Source organism: Amblyomma maculatum, chromosome 4 (assembly GCF_055883805.1).
Source record: "Amblyomma maculatum isolate TAMU_Amacu chromosome 4, ASM5588380v1, whole genome shotgun sequence".
In the NCBI taxonomy this organism is placed as follows: domain Eukaryota; kingdom Metazoa; phylum Arthropoda; class Arachnida; order Ixodida; family Ixodidae; genus Amblyomma; species Amblyomma maculatum.
In genome coordinates, this window is record NC_139347.1 from 164,629,818 (window position 1) to 164,656,619 (window position 26,802).

The 26,802-nt window shown below is 47.4% G+C and overlaps 1 protein-coding gene across 1 annotated transcript; it reads right to left on the reverse strand.

The window, feature by feature from the left end:
• Positions 1–704: 704 nt before the first annotated feature.
• Capr (Cell cycle associated protein caprin family member) lies at positions 705–26,802 on the reverse strand. The gene is made up of 8 exons (XM_084602745.1): positions 26,596–26,802; positions 25,998–26,060; positions 23,036–23,122; positions 22,179–22,506; positions 17,744–17,970; positions 11,440–12,112; positions 3,521–3,622; positions 705–1,333 (listed from the first exon to the last, which is right to left on the reverse strand). The coding sequence occupies exons 1-8, from the start codon at positions 26,707–26,709 to the stop codon at positions 1,260–1,262; spliced, it is 1,668 nt and encodes a 555-aa protein (XP_084458871.1). The 5' UTR covers positions 26,710–26,802; the 3' UTR covers positions 705–1,259.

Below are 26,802 nucleotides of genomic sequence, written 5' to 3' on the forward strand. Positions count from 1 at the left end.
CAGGTCTCTGGGCACCTTTCCTGTCCGTACTTTACCATGTGCATATTTCATGCCAGCTACAGTTTGAACTGTTGCAACATCACTTTCAAAATGAGCTTCAAGATTCCGCACCAAGTACTAATTTCACCTAACGAACCATACCCCTTTTCATAGCACACCATTATAAATTTCACACAAACACCTTCGAACCACATTAAACTTACAAGTGCAGCCAAGCCAGAGCCTGTTAGGCTCATAAGACACTTCAAGTGTTCTCAAATATTCAAGCACATTTGTGGACAGGTGTCGCAGGAAAGTATTAAAGGGAATGATGGAACATTACATTATGCTTGCTCACATTATGGTATTGTTATAATCTCAGCACAACACTTAGCGCCACACAACACAAGCAAAGTAAACTTCACAATGGAAATTCAATACGCCTGTGTAGCACCGGATGCTTCTATCCTTAAAATGCAGAGTTCAATAGGGGCCGAAAGTTCATGTGAATAAGGTGTTAGATGTCATTAGACTTGTCCATTTTAGAAAATGTAAAAGCGAAGGACGTTCAGTGCGCTTTTGAAAATGTCTGATATAAGGGAACGGCTTCAAAAGACTAGATATAGAAAGGATACCACTCTGCAGCACTGCGCATAGTTTTATGGTGATATCCAACAATGCCACAGCACATAACACCGGCCAACAGGGAAGACAGAACACATGAGCATTTTAAAACTAGAAGATCCACCTTGGCTCTCCTCTTTATTTGCCTCTGCACAATCCACCATGCCTTGCACGTGTACGCCACATGCAAAGAGCCCTGTGCAGCACAGTCTCCATGTCCCCCTCGGCACCGAAACGGGCAGAGAGAAAGGAACGGGAAAGGAGAAAGAACCAACGCTTATGCACAAACTGTAGGGGGAGAGGGAGCAGGTGGGGGCTGCTTTTGGTCCGGGCACGCACGCCTGAGAGATGACCTTACATTACTTGGATGGAGTGCCTCCCCCACCCATCATCCACAACAAGAGGTGACTGGCACCGCCCCGGGCTGGCTACAGGCAACAGAAAAAAAAAAGTGGGGGAGAAAGTGAACAAAATGTGCAGACACAGCCTGAGAGTAGGGAGTAACCGCCTTTAACAAGAGTGACAAAACCGCGAGGGCATGAGAAAGGGGCGGTGGCAGAAGGAAGCTGGAACGAAGTCGAACTCCCAAGAGTCCGGCATGTCCCCTGCTGGCAGTGCCCTCCTGGGGCAGCTGGGCGAAGTGATGCCATGTGCTGTTACTGGGCGTAGGCAGCAGCTGGAACTCCGGTGTTACGTGGGGGACCACGATTTCCTGTGGGGCGCCCGCGTCCTGGGAAATTAAGATTGAAAAGCCCAATTAAAAACCCACTTAAGATTAAAAAGCACAAAGGTATGCTTGCATTACTGCTGCATATGATGCATGCAAGCTTTTGGCTCGGCACTCTGAAGTGCTACAACACCGGTACAGTTCTACATATTCCAGTTTGTCCGCACTGGACCACAAAAGCAAAAGCATTGCATTACTTTCATCTCCCTTGACACGAAAAACAAAACAAATGGAAACTACACTGGAGCTAATTGCAACTGACTGATTAAAGGCATGACCACAGCTCACATATGTCCATAGACCAATGTAATTTTTTCCACCTGAACTGAAAGTTCTTGTAAATTCATGCTGTATGCAAGAACTCTTTTATAAGTTCTTGCATACAGCATGAATTTACAAGAACTTTTAACCTAATTATACTACAAACACTCGTGCCTTTCTCAACATCTTAGTGGCTGAAGGACTCTCGGTCCGGTAATGAACATAGTATGTCAACCCTGAGAGCTACAGAGGTATCAGAAAAACCTTTGCTCGGCCAATTATGTTACCGCACGACTGACAGCTTTAGCCAAGAAAGCAAAATCAAAGATGCCACCGTCAACAGCGAAATGAGAGAAAACACTTGTTTTTAGTCTTGTGCGGGGCTTTTCCAGCAAAAAAAAAAAAAGCGCAACACTGGATCTAGGAGAGAAAGGGGTGCCTGCACATTTTAGAAATGAGCGATGCACTTCATCCTATTTGCACAGAGACAATATGCAAAAATGAAGGTAAAGAAAGCACAAGCCATGACTCTTCACAAATCAGGTCCAAGTTTATGCACACATCCTTTTGTCTTCTGATGTATCAATCTTTCACAAGGAGTCCACATGCAAGCTGCATTTCTCAGACTAATATATCTCACTAAATCGAACTCGTGAAATTCAAACAAGTGCCTCGGTGTTGTTTGCATGAGATCCAAGATATGCTCCCCTGATTGCAAGCCCCGCATAATTTGGATACATTTTGGGACTACTCAGTGGCAGATTATTGGGAAGTCAGACCTTCGCAACTGCTTGCAATGCGATAGTGTTAAAGGCCCCCTTTACCAGAAAATCCGGTGTTGGCACCGAGCGAGAAATCGCAAGCGCTTTTTCTGAACTTTCACTCGTACAGTTTCAGACTGATTTTTCGGACTCCAATTATTCGGACTTGCATCAATTATTCACAATTGCATCAATTTCAGGCTTTATTTAGCAACAGTCTTTATTCAGAAACAGACTTCATTCAGAAACATGTACATTTCCATGACATATTTCAGACTGTAGGGTGTCCCGAAGTTTTTCGGCCAAATTTTGCACCAGCAATACTATGGAGATTCATGCTGAAAAAATTAAGACTTCAGCAAGAAAAAACGAATGCCAGCGGGGATCATTTTAGCAAACAATCAGTATTGCGCACCATAAAGCTAAAAGCGAAGCAGAGTAATTCGGACGAACTAGCTTGACTGCTCATCGTTAGAATTTGAGGCAGTGTCAGTAAGGGAATGCACGGCCTTCTCATAGCGGTAGTCTATACATGCAATTGGACTGAAAATGGAACGCGAGCACCGTCCGCAGTAGCTCATTCAGATGCTGCCACCAGTGCACATTCACCGGGGCTCTCATTCCGCTCGCCTTTTTCCCGCAAGTTCCATCTCGTCGTGTTCGCTACCGTCGTTAACCATGGAAGCTGAATGTTATTCTTCCTGCGGTGCGTGCATTCGTTCGCGGCATGAGCATGACCTAAGACTGCATCACAGTGTGTCGTGAGGTGACACGGACATGATAAAAGCATGACCAGCCAGGATATTCTAACTGGAGGGTTATAGTGAGTATTGCTAAGCACAATACACTTCTCTAAGGGGCATCTCTGCACAGGCGGCAACTGCCTTGAGCGAGCTGAATACTTCCAGGCTGCGCGCATGCATGCTGCGTAGACACCAATCAGCATGTGCGCATTAGCAAATCGTGCTATTCTAGAACTCCCTCTAATCAACATATGTAGGCGAAGTTCGTGGTGTGTAAACCTCATTTTTCACTTTAAAAGTTCACGAATTTTTCGGACTGATCAATTATTCACTTTTTTCCAGGTCCCACCGAGTCCGAAAAAGCGCTCGCGACTGAATTACGAGAAGTTCTGTACAGACAGCATGCCTGTGCGGCGCATCCTTACCCTGTCCTCCCCTGGGGCCAGACCCTGCTTGCCTCGGAGGTCCCCGGTGCCCCTCTGGTCGATCATGCCCACTGCCATTGGACTGCCACTGAGGGCCAGACCCTGGAAAGAGAAAAAGAGCACAACTTCAGCCATGCGCTGCAACCACAGCACACCATACATACAGTTGAATCCCGCTATAACGAAATTCACGGTGCACGAAAAAAAATTCGTTCTCGCGGAACTTCGTTATCGCAAAAATTTGACGTGAAACGCAGAAAGAATTGCCCAAGCAGCAGCAAAGGCGTTTAATGCCAAAAATCTGTAAGCTTGGTTTGCTTACGCTTCACGGCGAGCAACGCCGTCACGCGATTTTCGCACTCGGTCAGCAAACCCATTGCAACATCGTCGTCTCGGACAGCAACGAAATTCCTGATGACATCAAAAGCGTCCATCACCTATATGGCGGTTGCCGCAGCCGGCGCTTCCTGTACGTCGTCGTCTTCTTCATCGGAAGAGTCCTTATCATTCCGGGCAGCTTTTATGATCTGCTCATCACTCACATCTTCGTGAACAACAACACAAGCGTCAGCGCCGATGTATTCGTCGAGCTCGAGATTAGGCGGCACGGTTCCTATTTCTCCCAGCGTTTTCCAGGCGGCCGCGATCCCCGGAGCCGGTGACGCCTCTTCGTCGTCGTCTGTAACGTCTGGTGTTAGGCCAGCAGAGTGTACGGGTCGACCTTCGGCAAATCCGGCGTGCCTGAAACAGTTCACAATTACTGAGCGCCCCAGTGTGCTCCAGGCAGCAGACATAATCTGCAGTGCCACGTACAAGTCCACCTTCGTGTCTCGGCCGGTTTCAATGTTAAAAAGCAGCCGCTGAATTAACCTCCCGCGGTAAGCGCGCTTCAGGCTAAGAATCACGCCCTGATCGAGAGGCTGTAAAACAGACGTGCAATTGGGAGGGAAAAACCTCAGCTCCGTGTTAGTGAGCTTGACTTCGTCGGAGTGATGCGCTGAACAATTGTCCAAAAGCAAGCAAACTTTATGGCCCTGCCGCTTCATGTCGCGGTCGAATGCCATCATCCACTCGGTGAAAATAGCGCGGGTCATCCATGACTTGTTGTTCGCCTTGTACTGCACAGGTAGGCTACGAGTTCCCTTAAAACAGCGCGGCTTGGCACTTTTGCCTATGACTAACGGCGGACGCTTGTCCGAGCCATCCATGTTTGAGCAAAGCAGCACTGTGATGCGTTTTTTGCTGTGTTTGCCGCCGTGACAGCGCTGCCCCTTGAAGTCGAGCGTCCTAGCCGGCAACATCTCGTAGAATAGCCCGGTCTCGTCGGCGTTGTAAATGTCTGCAGGCGCGAAGTTGCTTAAAATTCCGGCCATGTTACTCGCCTTCCAAGCAGCTGCTCCGTCCACGTCTGCTGACATTGACTCGCCGCACAACACTTTTCCAACGATGTTATGGCGGGCCTTGAAACGGTTTAGCCAGCCAATGCTGGCTTTAAAATCATCAATGCCAAGTAGGCATGCATAGTTCAAGGCTTTCTGCTGGACGATGCTTCCGGACAGGGGGACGTTGCTGGCTCGTGCTTCCACAAACCACGCATGCACTGCTTTGTCCAACTCTTCATGGAGGGGCCGCGTCACCTTTTTGTGCTTCGAGGATGTGCCTGAAGCAAGTGCCATTCTCACGCTGTCCTTATTGCCTAGAATCGTTGACAGCGAACTTGCAGGAATTCCGAAGTCTTCAGCAATTGCCGCTTTCTTCCTTCCGCTTTCTGCTTGGGCGATTATTTGAGCTTTTTGCTCAAGGGAAAGAGTTTTGCGTTTTTTCACTTGCGTTGCCATCGTGTCCTGCGGATGAAAACTCGTCGTTGTCGAAGAGAAAGGCAGCGAGTGAACAACGCGACCACGACACAAAGCCAAAATGGCGGAACTGCAATCACGTGATTTCATGCTTAATGTGGCTTTGGATTTGACTTGGACTTCTCGCCAATAAAACTAGTTTCGGTTTCGATTTTGAACGCGAAAATTTCGTTGAAGCGGAAACGCTCTGCAAAAATGGTTCGTTGTGCAGAGAAATTTAGGCCATTAATTCTTATAGGATACTCGCGGGGAATAAAAAATTATTCGTTGTCGCGGAAATTTCGTTGTGGCGGTATTCGTTGTGGCGGGATTCAACTGTACACACAGCACTGACTCGGACATTTTCTCCCAAGAATGGGGGAAAAGTTTCAAATCAACCAAGCTTTCACGCAGTGCTTAATAAGTATGTGGACCTTGCAATAGCAGTCGCTGCCAGCTTCTGATGTAAGAGGGCTCTGTTGCATAGTGATAAGTAAAATTCAGTTCTAGTTTCCAATCAACTTTGTCGCAGTTAGACACACTCTGATGTCACACCCATACATTATGCCAAGTATGTATGGGTGTGACACTGGTGTATGGGTGTGAAAACTGAGGATTATAGACTGCAAGAAACATCCACAAGTATTTCTTCTTGGGCTTTGACAGCGCCGCGACTTTTTAAGCACAACAGAATTCTAACTTTACACTGCACTGCAGACAGGTGGCCTAGCTAACCCTAAACAATACAAGCAAGCAACTGCAACGGCATAGAAGTGTGAGCTACAGCAACTTTGACTGCGGCTTCATTTGGCTTTCATCGGCTGCCTAGTTTATGGTGCTACAGTGGCCATTGATGGTGATTACGACTGATTACAACAGAGCAGCAGATTCCGCGATACCGGCTGATGCATCCCATCACAGGATGTAGGGCAGTGGTCCCACAATCAGACAGGTCATTTAAAAATCGGGAGACTCCCGGGTGAATCGGGACAGCTGATATGCACTGGCTTAGTTGATTTTCTTTTCAGTTTCATTTTTCTCACCGTCATGCAGAGGCTGCCTTTTTTTTTTTCCATTGTTCAGACTTTTGCTGTCAACCCTGCTCCACACAAACATGTCTAGTGGAGCAATTTTTTCCACTGCATCTGCAACTGCTCGATGGTAGAGTAGGCAGACATGCCCTTCAGTAAGCTTTTGCTTACAATGCTCAGCAGCAGCAAGCAGAATGTGTGTCAATTCCCACAGAATGAAGCCACAACTGGAAGGGTTGGGGTCAATGGCAAAAACCAATGACTGGGCATGGTCAACCCTAGTGCAAGACAGAGTGAAGCCAGCATTTTGTCAGAAGCTGCACCAGGTGGCAGTACTGCTCTTTCAGTGACTAGGCAACAATTCCTTCATTCTGGTTGTTTCCACCTTGCACAGACTACTAGGAATTTACTGCAGCACTGGTCCTTGGCTACCTACACCACTAGCACCACACAGCCCCAAGAGGAAGGCAGAGTGGCCTTCCATGATAGCAGACACCACATGACAAAAGCATGGTTGCAACCCAAGTACCGCTGAACCTCATTTGAAGAGATAACTTGCAAAATAGTTCAATAGTACAGCTAAGATTTGCCATACAAAATTCGGCCGAAAAACATGCAAGTGCAATGCGTTGTATAGTCAGGGAAGGGTCAAGAGCTCAGACAATTTTCAGCCAGAGAAAAAGGTAAACAGAGGGGGAGGTGTTTATCGTACCCACGAGAAAACAAGCAAAAGTTGTGTTCTTTCCCCCGACTCCTGCCTATCACTGTCACTGTCACCATCGTTGCTCGTTTGCTTCGGTGGCTGCGATGGTGAACAGTGCTCCGTATCATCATTTGTGCAAGTCACACAGCGCCTTTCGAGAGTCTGATGAGTGCGTCACGGGGACCTGTGTCCCCCTTTAAAAGGGGGGACCCTGCTCTTGAGACAATATTTTTTATTTACTGGTAGATTTTGATGAAAGTTGCACCATTTATGCAGCTTTTTGTGCTGATTTCAAATATGCGCATTAATTTTATGTAAACCATTTAGTTCTGAAGATATTGAGCACTTTATGTTCTTTGTTTGGAGGTGAGCTGTCAGTAAAACTACAGGAGTTATAATAAAAACTGACTTATCAAATCAATTTAGAACACACAGAGAATGCAAAAATTAAGAATGAATGTCCTAGTTCCATTTTAACCAAAGTTACAGCTTGTCAATGTTAGAGACCAAAAAGCCACCTTGACACTCCAGAAAGCAATGACATTTTTAAAAACTTTCCTCATTAAATACCACAAATTCATTTATATTTTTGCACTGTACATGAGTTTACCTTTCTGGTGCGAAAAGAATTATAGCAATATCATAAGTAGAACCAGAGATATCGCACCTCCAAACATGTACCGTCCTCAATATTTTGATTTTGAGAAATTGAGGAAAAACGTGTTGATAAATTTCTGAAGCACCAAAGCTAACAGAAACTCATTAAAGTTGATTCTGACTAGCTCCTGATGTCAATGCATCATTTCCCATCGATATAATTCACCCGCAAAGAATGAAATTTCTCGCGAACGGAACGCATGGTCGGGAGGCCGCCACCAAGACGAGTGCGTTTGCATCGTGACCTCCGCAAAAGTTGGTGCCAAGTTCTGGCGCGCTATCGCCATTCTCACGTTCATGCTGTAAACGCAGTTGGCCTGCAACTAGTGATAAGCGCCCCTTGCTCGTCTTGCACCGCGTAGCATTCAGACGAAAGTTTATTTCGACAAGATTTGGGATTCCGCGCAATCTTCTCTATGTTTCGCGTGTCGCGGGACGCTGCTTCGTGACTGCCGCTGCGGCTGGTCGCGGCACTGCCTCACAGGGCGATCTATCCCGGCGTTGAAAGCTGCACTTGCTCATCTGCACCCTCACGGTTTCGTACGCGGCAGTCCTCGCCATCGCACTGAGCACGACCGGCTATGCTACGCCGTTATCAGGCCATCGCGGACTCGACGCGGAGCGTCGGCGCTTCGTCACTGATTGCAGATAACCAGATGCGGCGATGCAGCGTCCCCGGCGCACTTATCTCCTTTCGCTACTTTTTTTTTTTTTAGGCTAATAACGAAGCGTGAATCTCAATATTGCGCATTTCGCGTTGTGGCTACGATGAGGGAACGGCGTTAGGCCGATTAGGCCTAAAGGAGAGACCTTTTCAAAATGGCGCCGGACCGCGAGCAGTCGACGCCGCCAGCCAACCAAAGCTCGCCTTTTGCTCACGTGCGGTGGGAGTCCAATAGCAGGGCGTGGTTCACGCAATTTTATTCCTTTGTTTTCCGCTTCAGTGGGCTCGCTCATGGTCACCAACCGGGATATAGGAATGGCCTGAATCGCAATCTTTCGAACGACACCAAGATTATGCCCGCGGATCGCGTATTTCTCGAACTGCGGGAGATCGAAATGCGGCGCGATTTAACCTCAGTTTAAAGGGCCACACGCGCAGATTCTCATCTTTGGAACGCTGTAACACGCAAATTAGGCGATATTTTTCAACGAAACTTCGGAGATAGCTGCGGAAAGATCTCAGAATCGCGAAGACGAGAAGATTGAAAATCCAATTTTCTGACCGATTTTCGGCTGCAAAGACCCGGGTCCCCCCTTAAGGGGGGACATGGGTCTTGAGCAAAATTTTCTTAATATTTGTCCTGTGAGTATGAAATTTGCAGGGTTTATGTAAAATCATGTGCTGGTTTCAAATATGTTGTTAGTTTTCTTCTACATAAATTTGCTGAGTAGTTACAGCAACTTTGCTGTTCCAAACTTGTAAAAATATCTACTGAAGGGAAATTGCTAAAATGCACATGGATCTGTTCCTGAATGTCTAAGGAACACAATAAAACAAGTTTTGTGCTCCTGCCTTACTACAAGCCAAAGTTACGGAAGTTTTAAGTTTCAGCTTCACAAGTGCAACCACCCCCTTTCTACATCTTCGTATGTTTAAAAATTTTTCATGCAGTTGAGACCTTGTATAATAGCTTTATTGTGTTCCTTTAACACTCACGAGCCAGTAAAAGAAAAAATCATTACAATCTAACGAGTAGGAGAGCCACAATGCCACCCGCAAAACAGAAGGGTAGGCAAAATTTTCATTTTGAGAAAAATGGAAAAAACGAATTGCAATGTCAAACACTAATTTAATCAAACAAAAACTGTAGAAATGCAGGCCACTGTGGCCTAGAAGGCTCCTGGACAGTAATCTGCATTGGGTTTGCCCTTCTGCTTTCGTTTTGCTGCAGTCTGAAAAGCTGCAGAGGAAGCACGCTTCCTCTCTGCTCTCAGACATTCACTGGTGCAATGCACACGTTTACAATTTAAAATGGCTATAAACCTCCAGGAATGTAGTCTCTTTGCTTTCCAACGTCCAAGTGTCGCCTCTTTCATTTTGATTTGCAGTTGCAGCACATTCAGTTGTCACTTTTTTTTTTCTTTTTTTTTCTTTTTTTTTCTTTTTTTTTTTACGTACGTCGTTTTGCTACGTCTTCGCATCAAGACCGCGGCGAGGAACGGTTATTGCGGAAAAGAAATTAATTTGGAGCTGTTTGCTGCTTCCCAGTGCTCTGCATTGCACTGGAAGCAAGTGAATTCTCTAAGGACTATGAACGAGGTCCGATCGGCGCAAACGCACGGCGAGCTCTACGAAGACGACGTGTCCCGCAGTTTACGCATTGGAGAATAAGTTTGACGGCGATTCCTTATCCCCGTTCACTTTTTTAAATGCCAGTATCGCCGCCGTATGTTTTACGCTTCGCCAATCTCGGCAAACTGTTTAGATCTGACGATCGTGAACTCCGCATCGCCAAGCGGACTGTCCGCCGCGCTGCCGTCATTGTTACGAACACAATCCGTCTACCGCTTCGTTGCTGGAGTTGACGCGAGTTCAAGCTTTTCCTGTTTTGAGCTTATCTTTCTGCTAATCTGCGGCCTGCGTTATCACTGTCGCGGCGGGTGCGACCGCTGGCAGTAGCAGTCCCCCGTGCTGGGGAACACGCTAGGCCTACTTCAGGCTCGTACACACGATCGTTCGGCGCACGATTTTCGTCGGCCTGAGCGCGCACAGCCGGGGCAGGGCATCACTTGAGATGATTATTCAACTATTTTTTTCACTTTTTTCACAAATTCTTGCCATGAACGCACCTCGCAGTTCGGAACCAAGCGCGGCCGGCGTCACGTCTACGGTCTCCGCCGTCTCCCCGCGGCTCGGGCGCGCCGAGCAGACGCCGTCAGCCAGCTCCACCAATGCGGGGACGCCTTATCGTCACGTGCACCCCGAAAGCCAATGGGATTGCAAATGCCACGTTTTCTTTTTTGCTATTTTTTTATGCGACCAATGGGCGAATGTAAACAGCAGAGGCGGCAATTTGAAGACGAAAGGCGGCTCTTTCGAATGAGACCAAGATGGCTACGGTGCCGCGCACAAAATGGGAGCTACGCCTCGCGGAAAATGGTTGTTTCGGGGGTCGTTTTCGGCCCAAATTTGGGCGACATCGATTATGTAAATTGGCATTGTGACTAAAATACCGACCCTAGAGATGAAAAACTCAGCAGATAGGTAGATAAAGAGCTACTGACTTCGCAAATCACATTTTCTAAAAAGTGATTTTTTCGCGATTTTTTGGTCCGCAAGACCCGTGTCCCCCCTTAAGCATTTCATACTCCGTTTAAGGTTTGGAACAATATTGCATTTTGGAGCACGATGAAGCAGGCAAAGCAGTTTGAAGCAGAATGAAGTAAATGAGGCTGCGCTTCCACCCGTTTTTGACCAGACTGTCCTGCTTGCAGAAAGCATAACCAGGGTAGGGTTACAGGCACTGATAACGTTCAGCACACTGGTGCCTTGCCTTGACTGACTGAATATGATCTCGCATCTTTGGGAACAACAGTCAGGTGCCTTTTGTTTGCCAAACAAAGTGGGAGCTGACGCAACTTTCAGAAACCAATGTTCGCTTGACAGGGGAGAACAGCCCCCTTTCAATCTCATCTGGTTACAAAGAAAGAATCCGCTCAACAAGAGGGAGAAAAAGGGAGCGATCTCACCTTTGCCATTGGCATAGCCACCATGTCTGGGCCCTCTAGGAGGGCCGCCAGGACCGCCTCCCCTTCGCGGCCTCCTGTCTCCTTCGTGGCCACCACTGCGAAGACTCTGGTTGGTGAACGTCACTGTGGGGATGGGCATGTGTTCCGTATAGTCCATGGTCATAGGCGGCAGCTGCTGGGGCTGGTGAGCTGGTACCATCGACTGGGGAGGGACGGCGTGGTGACTGGTGACTGGAGGCTGGTGGGGGGCACTGTGGTGAGGTGGTACCACTGTCGGGTGGTGGTGGTGCGGTGCAGCAGCAGCCAGCACGAAGCCTGCGGTGGCTGCCTGCTGTGCCACCACCACGGGTGGCGGCGGGTGCACTCCTGTAGCGGGCACTGACGGAAGCGCTGCAACCACCGCAGGGTCCATGTGTGGCGACTCTAGGTCAATCTGGGACTCCTGGAAGAAGTCCAATCGACCAGAGACCAGGGTAACAGCAGCTTCGGCAATCACTGCTGACTCCGCAATGACATCGCCAGGCAGTAAGGGAGGGGGCACTGTCGTTGCTGCAACGACCGGCACCACGGGAATGGGCTCAGCCTCTCTGAGAGGGCTGGGCAGCGTGGCTGGTGGTGGCGTGAGCTGTTGAGACTGCTGCTGGTGCAGGGGATCGGCCAAGGGCTCGGGAACCTGTCCAGACAACATATGGCTGTTTCACTATCTCATGTATGCCAGTGCATCACAAAACAGTTTAATCCAAATTGCACTGGTATAGGCATTCTGTTACATTCATGGAATTCAACTGCACAGTATTTTAGCATTGTAGCTTTTAGACCGGCACAGAAATGCACCGATAACACAAAAAATGCATCCAGCAAATGCTTCTTGATGTGAAGTCTTAACGCAGTGCAAAATTTTCAGATAAAACAGAGCAGAGGAGGAGATACACAAATTTTCAATTTTCCAATCAAGCGCTCAAGATACTGCCGGCAAAGCAACTTTCCGTTCAAACCAAGCACAGCTATGATGAAAGCAGTGCTGTGAAAGAAGCATGGCAGCTTTTCGCACTGCTTGCCACCATTTGCCAGGGAAACAGGCTCCCTGCGCCCGTTGTCCCTGCCACAGACGCAGCGCCGATACCTCTAGCATCCTACTTCTCCCAAGCTTTTTTTTTTTCTCCCGTTACTTTTATCTGCTCTTAAGCATGGACTATAGTAATGTAACATTCCAAGAGTAAGAGCCGCAGAAATTGCTACGTATGCCACATAAATGCACCATTGCTCTATGCAATCCTTGACTTTCCCCTATGTCTGTTCGTATTTTATTGTCACGAAGCTCTTGAATGGTTATTTTAGGTTGCCAGAAATCAAACACGCAAAAGGTAGCCCACGTAGCGAGGTTATATGTCAACCACTGCAACCCGGTCAATATGTGCAGCTTTAAAATATGCGCACTTCAAGGGGGGCAGCAATCAAGATCTGAGAAATTTTGGTATGTTGAGGAATTCCCTACTAGAGGTTCATTACGTATAGGTTTAGCTGTGTAAGCAAGCAAGTTGTCAAATCTGGGGCCGTATTACGGACCGCTCTATTAGCCCCGAGAGCGAACACTGGCGCCGCTGCGATCGCCGCAGTCTGACGTCACGGCAAGGACTCCGCCAGCCGCGGGCTGCTGCTCCTCCCGGCCGATGCCGGCTCCTTTCGTTCGTTTTCGCTCGCGAATAATCATGGTGACTTATTGCTCAGTGCGCAGTGAAAATCACGGAAGAAAGCCGGTGTAAGCTTCCACTTTACCCAGAGTTGTTCAAAATGAAGGAGGTTAGATTGATAAAGTTAAGAATGGGGAAGCAACCGTCGGCATTGCCACTAGTGGTGCAGTAAGCATTTCAAAAAGGAAGACTGTGTAGCCGGTGTACAAGATACTAGGTGAGCCGTACGTGTAGCGACGCTTTTAAGGGCTGTTTGTCAACTAGTCTTTTTTTTTTTTTTTTAATTATCAGTGTACAAGAACAAAACTATTGCCAGACGCTGTTCCATCCGTCAACATTCCCGTGTGTCCTAGCGATGCAAGGCGATCGCTCCCGGGATCGACGAAGCGGCGGCGTAAGTAAATCAGCCATTGCTCAAACTTTTGTTTCCTCGATCTTTGTGTCAGTGAGTGCTCAGACATTTTGCTCAGTAGCGGAATGTCCAAGCTGAATCAACTGGGACCCTGCTTAAGTTTTCGTTTAAAATGTAACGAATCTCACGGCAGTGGTGTTCTAGTGTTCATTCATGCCGCGAAATTTGACACAGTCCGCACAGCTGTGCTGGTCTTTTTGTTTGAATGCTGATATTTTCCAAATTTTCCAAGACATGGGGCGCAGATTCAATGCAACGCGTTCCTAAAAACAGCACTTCAGTAAGGGTTGTGATAGGGAGTTTTTTTTTTTTCTTTTTTTTTTTTTTCCGGGCCCCGTGAAGCCCTGCCTTAGCTACGTCTCAGACTTGTGTGCTATGCAACAAGCGTGGCTTTAAAGTGCACGTGATGTGCAGCTACTGTGCGCTTTTCTGAGGTAATGCCCAAACTTCGTTAAGGCCTTGTGTCAGTGTTTTTTGAGGTTGTAGCCTGAATCACTCTGATTCCAGGTGAAAGAGGCGTTCCCGCAAAGTCGTACCAGTTCTGCGCACACGCGGAGGCTTTGACAACACACAAGAATGGGGACAGTAGTTAAAATTCGAGCGCCGTTCCCATGGACGATGCTGCACAACTAGAAGAGGAGGTGGAAGTTATAGATTGAGACGGTATGTCTACCTATGGATACGCTATGCGGCCACTATTCCTTTGTGATGATTCACATTGACGTGAATGATTTTTATCAAGCATTCAGGAAAAAAGAAAAACATTTATATATCCCGCATCTTCTTTAGTTCTGACCATGAAACTGAAATACATGAGTAAGCTAGAATCGTGATAAATTATCGGCTTTTGCTTCCTCAGCACTACTGTTGATCAAAACAAACAATTAATATTTTAAACAATCTCTATATTACTGCAGTAAATGCGAGTGGAGAGCTTGTTACAACATAAAAATGAAGTAATGAAACCACAAGTCATCCCTAGATACACGAGGAATATTCTTTTATCTAGCCACGTCACCAAATGTACATGAAAATACTGCATTTCAACCTTCACACTCTAAGCATAATGTTACCCTAAGAACAGAGAAGGACTGGCCTGTTTAAACAAGACCCATTTTTCATCCTCTTCACATATGGATTCAATGAGCTGTTTGTAGTAGTTAACAAAATGAAAAAGTTTTCAATGCGTGACGGAAATTTAGTGATATCTCTATCTGTAAAGAGTGGTTTAGCTGGCATAATAATTCTGTCGTTTTTTTTTTTTTCTCAAGGACCAACACACAGCGCTAACCAACGCACAGGAAGTTCTGAAGGTATGTAATACAGTTTTATGCACTGTTTGCCTGTTTCACTTGCAGCTGTTTTTTTTTTTTTTTTTTTTTGACAAAGCTTGCGCTTTTTTCTTTTCAGGAGTTACCGTGAAGGTTCAGAAGCTTTTCAAGGATGCTGGGATTCAGCTCAGCGCGAATGACATCTTCAAGCAAAAACAGCTAATAACGGTTGCAAAAATCATTGATGAAAATGGTTTCCCTGCTTCACTAAGGCAGCGACTTGTTTCGCACGCTTTGTCCACATAGGAATTTATGCTCCTCAGTGAAAGGGAGACTGGAAAGAAATTTGCAAATTAGCAGTGCCCCCAAGACATCCCATGCGCGCACGGCTGCGGCGCAATAGGCAGAGGCGAACGGAATGACGGAAATGTTTACGACGACACGGTTAATAAATCATATTTCTGGTCATCAAAATGCACGTTGCTCTTGGCAAATCATGCGTAATTGCTTCTCAAAAATGCTCGATAAGTAAGATGATTCTAATAAAGTTTAATCAGTAGCCTCTTTTAAATAAAAATTCGTGCACAAATTTCACAGAGCGCAGTCCATAATGCGCGCTCTAAGCAACGTCCACAGCAAAACGGTACAAATTTATCGCGTCGCAGGCATATAGACCTATCTTCATGGTTGTATTACATTCGTAATACAATCATGAAGATAGTGACTCCACGCACATCATCAGTTTCAAGGGACGACGCACGAAAGGCTCCTGCCGCGGCGATGGCACCAGCTGCGCCCGTCGCGGCGAGCGCTCGGGCACACGCGAGACTTGCGCTCACCGCGACGAGCCCATGTTTCGTGTTTTGAAAGCACGAGGAATCATGATTAAATACTTTTTTTTCCTGACACTCGGTGACTCAATCGGTACTGTCTGCGTTGTTCATAATGCTGTTGTTATGAGAGCAACCGAGGCCGCAGACTAAGCTACGCGGCAACCCGGAGAAGCCAGAGCGATCGGCGCAGGCAGTCCTTGCCGTGACGTCACGTCGGGCTGACCGCCAGAGGGCGCCACTCAAACTTCTCGGGGCTAATAATTGAGAGCGCTCTAAAACGCCCGCTCCTATTGGTCGCCGTTGCCATCTTGAAAAGTTGCGTCACGGGATGCTGCGATTGCATCGCGGAGGCGAAAAAACAGATGACGTCGCGCACCTAATTATGCCCGTAGTTTTAGACTATTTTTGTAGAGCGCGATGAGACGGTCTAAAACGTTTTAGAGCGAGTTATAGAGCGAAAATGGCAGCGGTGTCCGCGGTGGAGTGGTGGCTCCGGCGCTGAAGCGGCAACGCCGGCGCGAGCAACGACGAAGGGCGGTGTGTGAGAATGCGTTCTACTTGTTCGGCGAGTTGTTCCGACGCCTATTTCGACTTGAAAATGCGAAAGCGGAATGGTGGTGCGATGAATGCGCCGATGAACTGTGATGAAGCTCGCAGTCGACCGCTCTTGACGGTGCGGCTGTCATGCGTGCCTCGATCTTTTTATTTTTTTATTTTTTGCCTCCGGAGGATTTCGTCTCCACAGGTAGTCGGCCTCTCACAACTGATGGTGAGCAAGTGCGTGCGTCAAATGGCTGAACTCAACTACTGCAAAGTTGGCGCTGAAGGGTGGTTGGGCTCCGCAGTGCGCCCAAAGCAAAAGGCGGAGGCGAAGGCGACATACAGTGCAAAACGAATGAAAACGAGCGAGGTTGGTAGTGTACGCTCAACCGCGTTGCTTTTCCCCGTGCTCGTTCTAACTGAAGCATTTGTGTGTGAGACGTTCGTGTGGAAGTTTATTTTGCCTGTGCTCCGCGATCGATCTTTCTTTTGTTTGCTTCCTAAAAAAAAAATAAAGCCCCGATTACACTGCTTTCGATATGATTTCTCCGCGCATTTAGGACCATCACACAGTACCTTGACATCAGACGATGCGCAAAAGCCGGCACTATAGCCGTGGAATCAGCTGTTTTACTGAAAATCGCCATTTTTACGGTTTGTTTACCTCTGCCAGCGCGCCCTCGCGGCAAAAGAAGCTACCCACAAGAGCGTTTAATTGCAAAACTGTAGCTGATTCTTGATTTTTTTTATGACATTGAACTTTAAATGTGGCTTCTTGAAAATATAAAACTTTAGTTAATTTATTCACACGCTATATCTATAAAAAAGTTAGCAAACGGCTCCTTGACGTGCGAATAAACCTGTTGCCGTGAAAATAAGCGGCCCGGGGCGGCACCCTGGCGATCATTGGTTGATTCCGATTTTCGTCACGCGTTGACGTCTCGCCGAGACGTCACGGCGTCGTCATTTTGACGTCACGCTCTATAACTTTAGAGCGAGAACCGTAATTCGGCCCCTGTATTCAGACAAAGCGGTAGCGGACCGAAATTTTCATACCCTGATAATTCAGAGTTCACTGGGAAACCGTACTCTTGCACCATTCTTCCTCAGCGCAGTTCAGGAGTGCATTACAGCACGTTCACCGCGGGACCAGCGGTCACATCACAGTCTGGTATGGCAACATGAAATGGTGCGGACATAAAAACTCGACTGGTCAAAAACCAATCCAATACTTCTGCATGCAAATGGAACTAGAGTAGCTGCAAGTTCAAGACTTCCAGGGTCAACACTTCACAGCAAGGTGTACTTTCTTTTAATTTACATTTTTTCCAGACTGTTCAATTATTCCGACAAGCTTCAAGGCTCTACTCTCTACTAAGTTAAAAAAAATAAATAAAAACGGCAACTATTTGCTCAATTGTTTTTTTCACCTACTGCCAACTGGAGAGCTGGCTCAACAGCTCTCAGACTCCGTGCAAGCTGCAGATGTAGCACCACCCAAGAAAGGGTTGGCAAGGTTTGCTGCAGAGCCTGTCCTCACAGCACCAACAGACTCACCTCGTTGACAGGAGATTCGTCCCCCTCTTCCGTCAGGGGCACCTCCTGCTGCAGCTGTTGCTCATCCTCTTCGATGGCTGTCGCCTCCTCTTCCGAACCAGGGGCGGCAACAGCAGCTGCAGCAGCATCATCGCCAGCTTCGGGGGCCGCTGCTTCCTCTTCACCCGATGTCCCCGAGAAGTAGGCACTCTGCTGCACTTCCAGCAGTACCTCCCTCAGTGCCTTGTCTGAGAAAGGGGCCCAGTCAAGGTTGACACCACCACAAATGCATGCACATCAAAGAAGTAGAGATGGTGCTGTCCCTTCAGTGCTTTCGAGAGAGAGAGTAAGGCAACACAAAACATAATACACCAGCAGCGGTTGATAACGAGCGCCAGCATTGCACTTTTTGATCTCGCATAGTTTCTGAGGCTACTTTAGGACGTAAGCGACGAAACCCGGCGCAAGCTCCCATCGCTACCCGAAAAATAACTCCCATAATCTTCCTTAAAAAAGATTTGAATGGGCAAAGAAGCAAGTGGTCATTCTAATGTGTCCAGCAGATATTTCAGCGAGAAAGATTTCATCTATAGAGTTGGCGCTAAAGAGATCAGTGAGCGGCAAAGAAACGGCGCACGCGTTTTAATTTGCGCTTATCACTTGTGAAGCTAATGATCCTATAGGTGGAAGGATGGAAAAATGCTGGTTTCTTCAAGGAGCAGTATTCTCCCAGAAAAACGAAGGATCGTGCAAATGGTCTCAAATTCTTCAGAATGAAGGCGCTGACTCTGAAGTTTCACTGAAATGAACTAGAAGGTTCTGCCGCCACGGGCAGCGGTATGCATGGTCAGTTGTCTCAGGCAGCATCTACAGTACTGTAGTGATTTCGAATGACAGAGTATGTGAATAAACAAAGATAGACCATTACATGCATGTCGTGATATGTTGAAGTATGCGAAAAAAAAAAAAAAGATACGTGTTCCCCAGAGTAAAACTTTTCTACTCCACTACGGTCAAGGGAGCAGACGAACTCCCGTTTCCGCCGGTGCTATTTCAAGATTCTCAGCATCTATCGGGCACCTGACAGGCGTCTCCGCTGCTATTTCAGATGAATCCCATTAGCTGTTCAGTGGTGACTTACATCTGATGGTTGTGTAGAAACTTCAGTTTTTTTTTTTTTTACCATAAGGGCAACAGCAATGCTGCGCAGCCGGTGCACGTCGTTGTCAAAGCTCGCCAACTTTGGGAACTGATTCGTGAAGTGTTTTCTTGCCGAATGAGTCAGTTTCATACCTCAAATAAGCTTATACAGGCCCAGACCAAGGTGTGTATTAAATAAATAAACAAACGTAATACTAACATGCAGCTAAACTATCTAGGAAACAGTCTTACAGCCGCAGTTCAATTCGTGTTATCCCACTTAGTTCGTCACGGAGGCGCTTCCGAGAAGTGGCGCCACGGTATGTCCTCGCGCCCAAAATCAGCCTGAAGTTCATTTTGCATCTTGAAGAATAATCAGCCTATTATAAAAGCAACCAAATTTCTTGGAATAATTAAAAACTAGCCAAGAGTGTGCATTTAGGTAAATTCAGCAATGAAAAAAAGAATGTTCTCTGCAGCTTTCCACCCTTATTGAGCATACAAATCTGGTGCAACTGAAGAAGCACGCAGATGGAAGAGGGAACCGCACAGTGACACCAATCAGAGACAGAAACATTGGACTTGGGCTAAGTTTGGCTGATTGATGTGACCAATAACCGCCCCTGCTGCAGAGACAGATGTGTAACTCGAAGAAATGAAATGGAAACTTTGTGGTTGGCACATTCTCAAATCGGGGGTAGACGAGCCGTACGTGAAAGTGCTGGAAGATATATACAGTGGCTGCACAGCAACCATAGTTCTGTATAAAGAAAGTAACAAAATTGCCATAAAGAAAGGTGTTAGGCAAGGAGACGCAATCTCCCCAGTACTATTCACAGCTTGCTTAGAGGAAGTATTCAGACTTTGCACGGGAGCAGTTAGGGATAAGGGTAGATGGAGAATACCTCAGTAATCTGAGATTTGCTGATGACATTGCCTTGCTAAGCAACTCGGGGGATGAACTGCAAATAATGATTGATGACCTAGACAGGAAAAGTAGAAAGGTAGGCTTGAAAATCAATATGCAGAAGACTAAGGTAATGTTCAACAGCCTCGGGAAGGAACAGCAGTTTACATTAGGTAGCTAAGTACTGGAAGTAGCAGGCGAATATGTCTACTTAGGACAGGTGGTAACCGCAGATCCGGACCATGAAAAGGAAATAAGAATAAGATTGGGATGGAGCGCATTTGGCAAGCACTCGCAGATTATGACTACAGTCGAAGACAGATTTTTCGGACATGCTTGATTATTTGGACTTTTTCCCGGCCCCAGGACATACCTTATAAAGTCAATGTATTATGATGCTCAAAATTTCGGACACTCTAAGGAGGACGATTCCATTTTTCGCCTCAAAACCGGTGCCGGCCTTGTGTGCCGCTCCTTAGCTAAACATGCTGGATCAAGGCTATATTTGCCTAGCAGCTTCCGTTTCCGGGACAACGTTGCTGTCGAGTGCTTTTTTTTTTTTTTAGCGTGATCACTTCTACTGCCTGTTCCTGTGTTTGCCGTGTAGGCCTAACCGTGGTCATGCTGATGCGAGAACTACGTTCTGTCACTACTGCGGCTCGCATTTTACTGAATCGGCTTCAGTTCTGTTTCTGGATTTTATAAGTTTTTTTTTTTTTTCTTGCAACGCAACAGCAAGAAGGCACTCAATGAGTCTGTGTTGTGATGCAGTGTTTGGTGGTTGTGGCATGCCTCGACAGTGGGAAAACCTACTCTGTCGATTTGCTTGGAGCACTTAGTACCCTCGCCGATGTGTGGAAGTCTGTAGCCCCCACAACGCTGCGCAACTGCTTCCACGACGCGGGATTTGTGCTGAATGACGAGTTGGCTGCCTTGGACGGGGAGAGCGTCATCGAGCAGTTGTCAGGCAGTGAGCAGTTCATTCACGACATTCGCACTGCTGGTGTTAGAATTCCATCGGCAGTCTCGTTTTCAAAGTTCACAGACGTGGACCACAAGTTGGAACTGTGCTCTGGGCTCATAGATACAGGAATTATTCGCCAAATGCTTGTGGAGTCAGAGAGCAAGAACAATGATGACTCACCTGCAGCAGCGCAGCTGAGCTGATGCAAGCGACATTCAGGTGGACCTGTTAGCACGGAAGCGGAGCAAGGTGCAGAAAAGCATTCATGACTTTTTCCGGCCTCAAAGTGAATAATAGGCAATAAATTGAGCTTTTTTGGTGCACATTTCTTTTTTCGGACTGCCCGATTTTTCGGACATTTTCGTGGTTCGTTGAGAGTCCGAAAAATCGGCCATCGACTGTAGCAGCTTACCGGTATCGCTCAAGAGGAAAGTATACAACAATTGCATCTTACCTGTACTCACCTATGGGGCTGAAACGTGGAGGATAACCAAGAGACTTCTACTTAAGTTGAGGACAACCCAGAGGGCTATGGAACGAAAAATGGTAAGGGTAACATTAAGAGAGAGGAAGCGTGCAGAGTGGGTCAGAGAAATAACTCAAGTTACCGACATTCTAGTGGAAATTAAGAAGAAATGGACATGGGCAGGACATGTAGTGCAAAGAGAGGATAACCGATGGTCGCTCAGGGTAACAAACTGGATTCCAAGGGAAGGAAAGCGTAGCAGGGGGCGGCAGAGTTAGGTGGGCAGATGAGGTTAAGAAGTTCGCAGGGGTCAAGTGGATGCAGCTAGCACAGAACCGGGTTAAGTCGAGAAATATGGGAGAGGCCTTCGCCCTGCAGTGGGTATAGTCAGGCTGATGATGACATTCTCAAAGACTAGGCAGTCCATTCTTTATCTGCTGTTGCATGCACTACCTCAAGTGCATGAAGTTTGGGTCTGAGAAAGTCAGTATTTCTACAATCTCCTATTGTGCCAATGATACCTGCATGCGGCCTTAGGTGCCTGCTCAAATCAAGTGGTGAAAGAACTCTAGCATCCCAACTAGCAAGTGTCCAAGCCAAATAGCTTTGCCGGGGTGTCGTCCACGGAGCCGCGCTGAAAGTTTGAATCATCTGCATTTCACAATCAATGAGAGTTGACTTATTGAAAATTTACTGCATGTCTTGGAGCACTGTTCCAGGTGCCGAGGCGGCAATGACAAAAACCCATCAGATGGCCCCTGTGCTTGGTCTTCCCCACAAGAACACTGTCGGGGGGGAGAGCAAAAGCAGGGCGCCCACACAGTGGGCCCCCACGCCCTCAAAGCACGCCCTCATCACATGGGTGGTGCCTCGCCACACATGGACACAATACTCGCACAGCCAGAAGAGATGGCAAAGTGCCTATCAAGTGATGTGCCTCAAAGTCAAATACATTTGCCAGGTAGGCAAGAAAGGATACAGGTTGTGCCCAGCAGGGGCCTGGGCCGGGCGTCGAGCAGGGCCATCAGGTGATCGGCGGCCTGAGTCAGCAGGCCAGAAAAGGCGCCTGGCTCGCACTCCTCCCGGTCAGGGCACACCAGCCGGTACAGCTGGTCCAGCTGGTCAAGGGTCTCGGCAGAGAGGCGCGGTGCCCCGGCCTCGCCATCCAGGAAGCACTGGCGTACCGCGGGAGAGCCCAGGGCCACCAGCACCTCCTGCACCTCAAGCAGCTCCCGCACTCGCTGGGCCTCCCGCGCTTGCCGCTCCAGCTGCTCCCGACGTGCCTGCCGCTTGCTCTGGCGAAAGTGCTGCACCCGCCCACAGTCGAGAGCAATTAGAAACGGAAGCTTCACCTTTCCGAATTATCAACACGCCCAGTCAACTGATTACAATGCGTACGCAAACACCGCTTGAAACGGCCAACAACAAAGTTAAAAGGCATATGTGGCAGGGAAAAAAATGGGCGAAACTGACTTTCAATTGTGCATACCTGCCAGAAGCAGGCAAGATGAAAAGGTATGTGTGTGCCTCCCTATATCCCAACACAATGCCCCAAAAAACATGGCACTGCGCTGACCACTTGGAAAGGGTGAAATTCAAGCACGGATGAGCAACAGATTCCAGTTGTGCAAGACTGCCTACAAAGGAGGCCATTGTGGTGAGCTCTATATTTGCCGCCATCAGGGGTTTTTTACTGAGCACAGACATCGCTCACAGGGGTCAGTCAAGTGCACTGACCCCTGAGACACCACAGCAAGGCCATCAGCACTCTCTCCACACAGTTCAAGAACAGTCAAGCTCAGAAAAAGTGCAAGTGGAGAAGGAAAGGCCACAAACCTCTTGAACGACTGCAGTGACGCTTTTCTGCAGTTCCCGCGTCAACTCCAGAGTTTCCTGCACCTGGTCATACTTGCCAACCGCTACCTGCAAACCACAACAAGCATTATACACCAGAAGTGTGGCCCCTCTTGGACACCACACCCAATCATATCCCAGCCTCCCAATTTTCACTCCAGTGAAAATTTTTATCTTTTTGTCTGAGACAAAAAAAGAAATCGAATATATAAGAGATCAGTAGCACTGTAATGGGTAGGTTCACTCCCGGGCAGATGAGGCAGCCAGAGATATGATAGGCTTTCTTGTGACATTGCCTTTTCTTTTTATTGTTGGAAAACTGCTGTATTTGCTGTATTTAAACGGGTGATTCCTGTTAGTAGCGCTGTGTCCCGTCTTCCCGCGCTGAAAACTAAGTTCAGATTTCTTAATTTAAATCAATACAAAGTCAATACAGTGAATCAGCTAAGCAGCAATACAGGACACACCAAAAAGGAATAAGAAAACTCGATAAAAAAGAATCAAAAAGTCTCCAAACCGTGTCATCATAGTCTAGGGCGTAAAAGTAAAAAAAAAAAAATAGAAATGGTGTCAGAAGCATATTTACAACAAAAACCTTAACTTCAGTCTGCCGTCATCACCTCAAGCAATCTGTACAAATTCCAAGCACTTCGCGACAGTTCCGTTCAACATGCTGATCTCTGAATATTCCAAGCGGTAACCCTAAATTACCTTTTCAACTTTTTGGAGTTCGAGTTCATATGTTAAATGCTTATATTCGCAGTTCTGAATAGCAACAATTATACAGGCCACTTTTTCTTTGGGCACCTCTGCTACTAAACATATTCAGGACTCAAACATACAGGAATTACGAAAATACCTTTTCGTCTGAGCTCACGGCCGGAAGCATCCACTAAATACAGCATCTGAAACTTGTCATGCCAATTAGCTCGCTCTTCCGTCGCAGGACAGACTGCCAAACGCGGCTAAAACTAGGCCTAGTACATAAAAAAAAAAAAGCTAAACCCGTGGCATCGACAGCCGCTGCGCGCTCGCTGAACACGAAACAACGTGCAGCTCCACGACTCATACCGCACTGGAACGACTGGCTATGAACGCACCGGCGTCCTAGAGAACAGGCGCCAGTTCCGATATCGCTTGCAATCGCTACGATAAGACACGCGGCACAGGAAAAGGTCGGTCACGCGAAGCGCTTCGACACGACTGCTTTCACCCTGCATAATTCTCGGCACAAAACACAGCTTGAAGCCATGGGAGCAAGAAAAACAGTATTGCTTACGCAATAAAAAAAAAAAAACATAACCCGGAACCGACCTAGGCATGCACTTCGCAAGGCGCGGTCCCCGTTTCGCGACGCAGTCTCATACTTTCGATTTCGTGTATAGCACCATGCCGCACAGCGGTATCAAAAAGCGAGTGCTAAGCGGGGCTACGTCGCGTCGAGAACGCCGCTACACAGCCAGCGTCGCAGACAAAGCTGCGGCCCTTCGTTCGTTAGTTTTGGTATCATTGTGGATTGATTGTAAGCCAGCAGCCAAGACTCGCAGCTTTGATGTCAACCCCCCCGCGAAGGCTACACAACCATACTGAACCAATTTCACGGGATTCTTTTGTTTCGTTGAACACAACTCTCCCTCTTCTTTTTTCTTGTCTATTATCTCTTCTTTCCGCACGAGGCAGCAAAGGTGGCTCAGCTACAAAGCCAGTAGCAGGCCCGTGCATTTTCTTTTCCTTCCTATATAATCTTTAAAAAACTGCACCCAATAAAAATAGCACAAAAGCAAGACTTGTCTACTACACGATGCATTATGAGCAGACAATGTGTGCAATATAGATTTCACGGCTACGCTTTTCTGATAGAGTGTGTTTTTATAATTCAAACTGACTCAACTTACACACACACAAAAAAAAAAACACATTAGGTTCTATCTGCCAATTTATTACTCATTCTGTCACGTGCAATTTTATTTTACATAATACTACCGAAGCTTAAAAATTACAAAGCTCAAGTAGCAGTAAACATATACAAGGCTGACCGATTTTATGCCAGAATATGTAACTTGCCTGTCCTAACGTATCGCAAATATAGCAACGTTATTTTCATGCGACGATTAACTAATCTGAGCAAGTGGGAGTTTTCAAAGTATGGCAGCATGCATGACCGTTTTTGTATGCAAGCAAATGTAAAAAAAAAAAATTCCTAGTATTCAATACATCAGCCCTGGACATGAGGCACACAAAGTGATGCAATGTCGAAGAACTTGCCAAACTGTTTCAAAAAACATTCACTGGTCTAGACAAGCAGTGTGCACAGTATTGGAAAAGATAGTTCGGAGGGTCGAATCAGCTATCCAATTGCATATTTCCGAAACCCTTGTCCAACAAATGAGGTTGAAGTTATGAGACAGCTGATAGCAGCAGCCATGAATCACAAGACGGAAATGAGGTCAAGACATTTGCAGGTCATTGCATAGAAGGTTTTAGAATGCCTGCTGATTTAGAAAAGGGGAAGTGCAGACTGCATTCGTCGGCAGCATGGTACTTAGTGAACAGCAAACTGTGTGTAGGGGTGAGTGGGTGGCGGAGGGGAGGACCCGTTATATGACATTTTATCACAACTTAATAAACGAGAAGTCTCGTATATTACTGTCAGCGCCGTTTTAAGCACAAATGCCACACATGTGCTTAACTGCGAGGTTTAAAAGCTGCCGACAACATCGCAGGCGGCCCGACTACCAATGCTGGACTCTCGGCCTTCGCTATTATTTCGAGTACAATTGCTCAGGGGACATTGAACGCACGGAGGTCCCTCAGTCATTGCACCGCCACGGCAGGTGGCCACAGAACAGCATCGGCATATTCGCGAATGCGATTGGGGAACGGAGATTCAAAGGAAAGCCGCCGAACTCAAAAAGTCGGCAGCAAAAACAAACGGGACACTCACCTTTTGGTCCTCGTTAAGTTCCTTCCCTTGTTCCAGCTCCTTCTTCAGGTGGTCCAGTCGTGTCTGCGAGACACGCAGGAAACGGGTTACGAATGCCTTTGCTTTATTCGTATCCGGCACCTTTTCACCGACGAAAACGTGGGCGCCCGGGCGAGCTAATTCCAAGATAACCCGATTTCCGTGTTCACAAAACAACACAACGTTACACCCATTCTCTGCACCCATCGCAAACGTTTCGATGGCATCACGTGCTTAAACCACGTTGTCGACAGCCCAAGACCCTGACCAATTTGTGTTTGGGCGGCGCCAGGCCAGGCGATTGACTGGCAGCAGCCCAACAAAAAGCTTTCTTCTAAGCACTGCCCCGGTTTAGGCTTACAATCGAGTCTTCCCAGCCGGCAACTGCCTCACGTCAGCTGCAAGACAGTCATCGACCCCCATGGCGCACGACAGCGACTTCTTGGACCCACTGCACGCCGCAGCAGCGAGTATGGCCCAGGCGAAGAAAAGGGCTGCGCAACCAGCGTAGGCTTAGCGTGACGTGTGTAGGGCCGCGCTCGGCAACGCGGGTTAAGGAAAAAAATGCGGCGGGACGCACCTTGCGCTTCTCGAGATTCCTGGTCTTCTTTTCGAAAATAGTCACGATGCTCTTAAGGGAATCCTGACCCTCCAAGGAGGCCGGCTTCTCAATCTTGGCAGCGGCCGACGGCATGCTTTCCCAAAAACAGCGTCAAGATCGGCGTGCGTGCCAGTGCGCCAGACTCACCAGTGCTGCTCAAGAGAATGCGATACTGCGGCTTGCGGT

What these genes read in the sequence shown, in the direction of transcription:
- Capr (XM_084602745.1), bottom strand. Translation starts at nt 26,709, where the DNA reads ATGCCGTCGGCCGCTGCCAAGATTGAGAAGCCGGCCTCCTTGGAGGGT. An exon ending in GCCCCTGCTGGGCACAACCT is followed by an intron (nt 17,971 to 22,178) that starts GTATCCTTTCTT and finishes CCCCTTTCTCAG; the next exon opens with ACAAGGCACTGAGGGAGGTA. An exon ending in TGGCTATGCCAATGGCAAAG is followed by an intron (nt 3,623 to 11,439) that starts GTGAGATCGCTC and finishes TTCTCTTTCCAG; the next exon opens with GGTCTGGCCCTCAGTGGCAG.